Here is a 3,553-nt window from a genome sequence, read left to right as displayed (position 1 = left end):
CTACGTACTCACTCCATTTTTATAATTTAAAGTTATGGATTTTGTAGATTATAACATTTCCTATTTGTCCACAAATTTTTTGCTTAGGCGGCGTTGTATTTTACGGGAACTTTAATACATACTCGCGCAGAGGCTAAGGGAATAGCCAGAAATATTTCAAATTTCAAATTTGTTTGCTCCTTGGTATTGTGGTATGACATTTTATTCCAAATTAATATTGTCAGCAAAATGCTCCAATCACAGGCTTTAGACTTGTCGCTTGCTCTAGAGCATTTAAACGCTACCAAATCTTTCCTATGCGATTATCGCTGTGATGAAGCATTTGCCGCAATGGTTGAAAATGCAAAAAAATTGGCAGTTGAACTAGAAATTTTTGAAGGATTTGATGTGGATGATCCCGTACGCGTACGCAGAAAGAGTAGACAATTCCTATACGAAGGTCGTGATGAACCGATAGTATCACCAGAACAAAACTCAGAGTATCTTTTTTCAATCGAATATTGGACATCGCAATTCAAGCAATAAATGAAAGATTTACGCAATTATCGGAATATAACGAGTTATTTGGGTTTCTTTACAATATCGGCAGCAAACACTTTACGGATGATGAGTTATTGAAACACTGTAAGGACTTGCAGTTAGCGCTTATGTCTGATGGCCAATCTGGTATCAACGGGGTCGAACTTTGGTATGAAATTAAAGCCATTGGGAGACGACTTGATACTTCCAATAGCGATCCAAAAAGTGTATTAAAATGTATTTACACATCTAATGTTGTCGAAGTATTCCCAAACCTTTCGATAGCTCTTCGCATACTACTAACGTTACCAGTCACAGTTGCTAGTGCTGAAAGAAGCTTTTCAAAGCTGAAAATAATAAAATCCTATTTCAGATCACAAATGTGTCAAGATCGTTTAGTTGGTCTAGCTACGATTTCCATCGAGAAAGAAATTGCTGATCATTTGGACATAGAAGATTTGGTTAAAGATTTCGCAGAATTAAAAGCTAGGAAAATTCACTTTTAATTACGATTTGTTTTTTATTTTTTCATGAATAGAATTTGTTTTGTTTTTTATTTTTGTATAAATTCAGTTTTTTTATTTACTTTGTTTTTGTGTAATTTTTCGTAATAAAATAAAAATATATTAAAGTTTGATTTTCAGTGTTTTTCTATTTTCCTTCAAATTGGAAATTATTGCATTTTTAATTTTTGCGGCGGCAAATTTGCATCTCGCCTACACATAGAAAACTGCAAAAAATTAGAACCGGGCCTGATCAGTCAGGGACTCAAAGAAGGTAAGGATGATGCGTTTATCATCACAACCTTTTCATAGAGCCCCTATAGTCACTATTGAAATAAAAATAAAAAATCACTTTATTTTTTAAAGAAAAATAAAAAATTTAATAAAATTAAAACACATAAGAAGAAAAAAATAAATAAAAATAAAAAATACAAAAAAATCAGAAAACAAATACTGTAAACTATAATATATATGTCAGGAATTAAGGAGATGCATTTTAGTTTGTTGTTTAAACGATGAAATGCTTTTTAGGTCTTTAATATTTTTATTTTGGAAACGATTCCATTTTGATGGACCTCGGTTTGTAATTAGAAAACTTGACTGCTGTGATTTAATTTTTCCTAGTTGATAGTCGTTCCTGGTATTTGAACGCAGATTATATTTTTCAGAAAATGATATAAGAAAGTTATCTGAAAAAACGCTTGGTAGAAGATTGTTTTTATATTTATACATAAAAATTAATATCTGTAATGTGTTAAGTTTCTCAATATCTAGAACCATCATGCTTTTCATCACTGGGGCCGGGTTTACTAACCTATTTAAATAATTAATTGCTTTGCATGCATTGTTTTGCAGACTTTGCAATTTTAGCAATTTGGTTTTAAATATTCATGGTTTCAAACAAAGTCTTTGCATCAGGATGATTAAAAAATAAATTTGTATCGTCAGCATACATAATAGTAGATATTTTTTGGGAAGCTTTATGCATATCGTTAATATATATTAAAAACAATAATGGACCTAGGATTGAACCCTGAGGAACTCCACACGTAATATCAAGGGCTCCGGACTTTTCTAGTAGTACAAATTGCTTTCTGTTAGACAAGTAGCTCTGAATCCACTTAAATGTTGAGCCTATTATGCCGTAGTATTTTAGCTTGGAAAGTAAAATACTGAGATTAACTGTATCAAAGGCCTTGGAAAGATCAATAAAAACTCCAAATACCAGTTCATCACAATCAAACGACTTATATATTTTGTCAGCAAGTTTAATAATAGGATGTTCAGTTGAGAAATTGCTTTGAAATCCAAACTGATTTTTGTATACTAAATTGTTTAATGCAAAGTACTTATTAACTCTATTATAAATTACTCTCTCATATACTTTTGAAAAAACTAGGAGTAGAGAAATATGTCGGTAGTTAGAAATATTATTGCAATCACCTTTTTTGAGAATGAGATTAACTTGTGGATTTTTCATTAACTTGTGGATTTTTCAGTTTAACCTTCAACTTTTCACACAGTCCACAAACATATTTTTGTTTTCTGCCGAATGATAAGCTGAAATTTTTTTTTGAAATATTATAAGTAAAGTTTAACAAGATTATCTGAAATTTTATTGTTTGTATGTGCGCATAGTTTTCACACTGATTGAATTTAGATTAGTTATTTAATCTAAATAAGACAATGCATCTTTCTTATAGTGGTGCACTAATTTAACAGGAAATGCTCCCTTACTTTCAATTATATATCACCAAATAATCCGTAACACTGTGATCCTTCAGATTTATCTCAGTGATCTACGGGCTGCATATTTTTTTTCTTAAAAAAACACATTAGGGGCTATCCATAAATGGTGTCAGTGATTTATCTCAATTTTTTGACCCCTTCCCCTTTTGACAAACTGTCAATTTTTGGCAACCCCCCTCCCCCCTCCCTCTTATAAATGATGTCAATATTTGTCAGTATTTGTAATTCACCCCCCCCCCCTAAAATATTATTAAAAACATGAGTTAACACCATTAACACTATTCTATATCTATAATATAAACTCAATTACTCATTATCTTCCCATGGGTTGTTGAAGTGATCTTCGATCGAAACAATAGGTAGTGAATGCTCTCCGCAAACTAAAAGGTTATCGTCCTCTTGAGGTATAAATCAGATCCGCTGCTTTATCCATATTTGTATTATTAGTGTTGTTTACATCACAATCAAAATAATGATTTTGCTCCTGTCAGCGCAAGCTGTTTAAAATAATTTCTTTAAGCCACTTAGGAGAAATTAAGGGCCATCCATAAATGATGGCAGTAAATATAGAGGGGAGGGGTACTAAAAAATTCGTCAAGAATTGACAATGGGGAGGGGGTGGGTGGGGCGTTGAGATCAAAATGATGTCAATTAAAAAAGAAAAAAAAAAAACTGACATTATATATTAGGAGGAGGGGGGAGGGAGTTGGCTAATAGTCGACAGTTTGACAAAGGAGGAGGAGGAGGGGGAGGGTTCGAACAGTTGAGAAAAATCACTGACA

At 32.3% G+C, this 3,553-nt stretch overlaps 1 protein-coding gene across 1 annotated transcript; it reads left to right on the top strand.

The window, feature by feature from the left end:
- The first annotated feature begins 228 nt into the window (after positions 1–228).
- Positions 229–1,025, top strand: LOC136091859 (uncharacterized). Its single transcript, XM_065819572.1, has 2 exons — positions 229–479; positions 590–1,025. Exons 1-2 carry the CDS (start codon positions 229–231, stop codon positions 1,023–1,025), a joined length of 687 nt encoding a protein of 228 aa, XP_065675644.1.
- The last annotated feature ends 2,528 nt before the right edge of the window (positions 1,026–3,553 follow it).

Source organism: Hydra vulgaris, chromosome 15 (genome assembly GCF_038396675.1).
Source record: "Hydra vulgaris chromosome 15, alternate assembly HydraT2T_AEP".
NCBI classification, from domain to species: Eukaryota; Metazoa; Cnidaria; class Hydrozoa; order Anthoathecata; family Hydridae; genus Hydra; species Hydra vulgaris.
This window is presented reverse-complemented; position numbering and strand designations above follow the sequence as displayed.

Bases quoted from the DNA above. Each gene is read 5' to 3' on its own strand.
- LOC136091859 (XM_065819572.1), top strand. From the start codon at position 229: ATGCTCCAATCACAGGCTTTAGACTTGTCGCTTGCTCTAGAGCATTTA. The intron at 480-589 runs GTATCTTTTTTC...CAATATCGGCAG, and splicing joins TCACCAGAACAAAACTCAGA to CAAACACTTTACGGATGATG.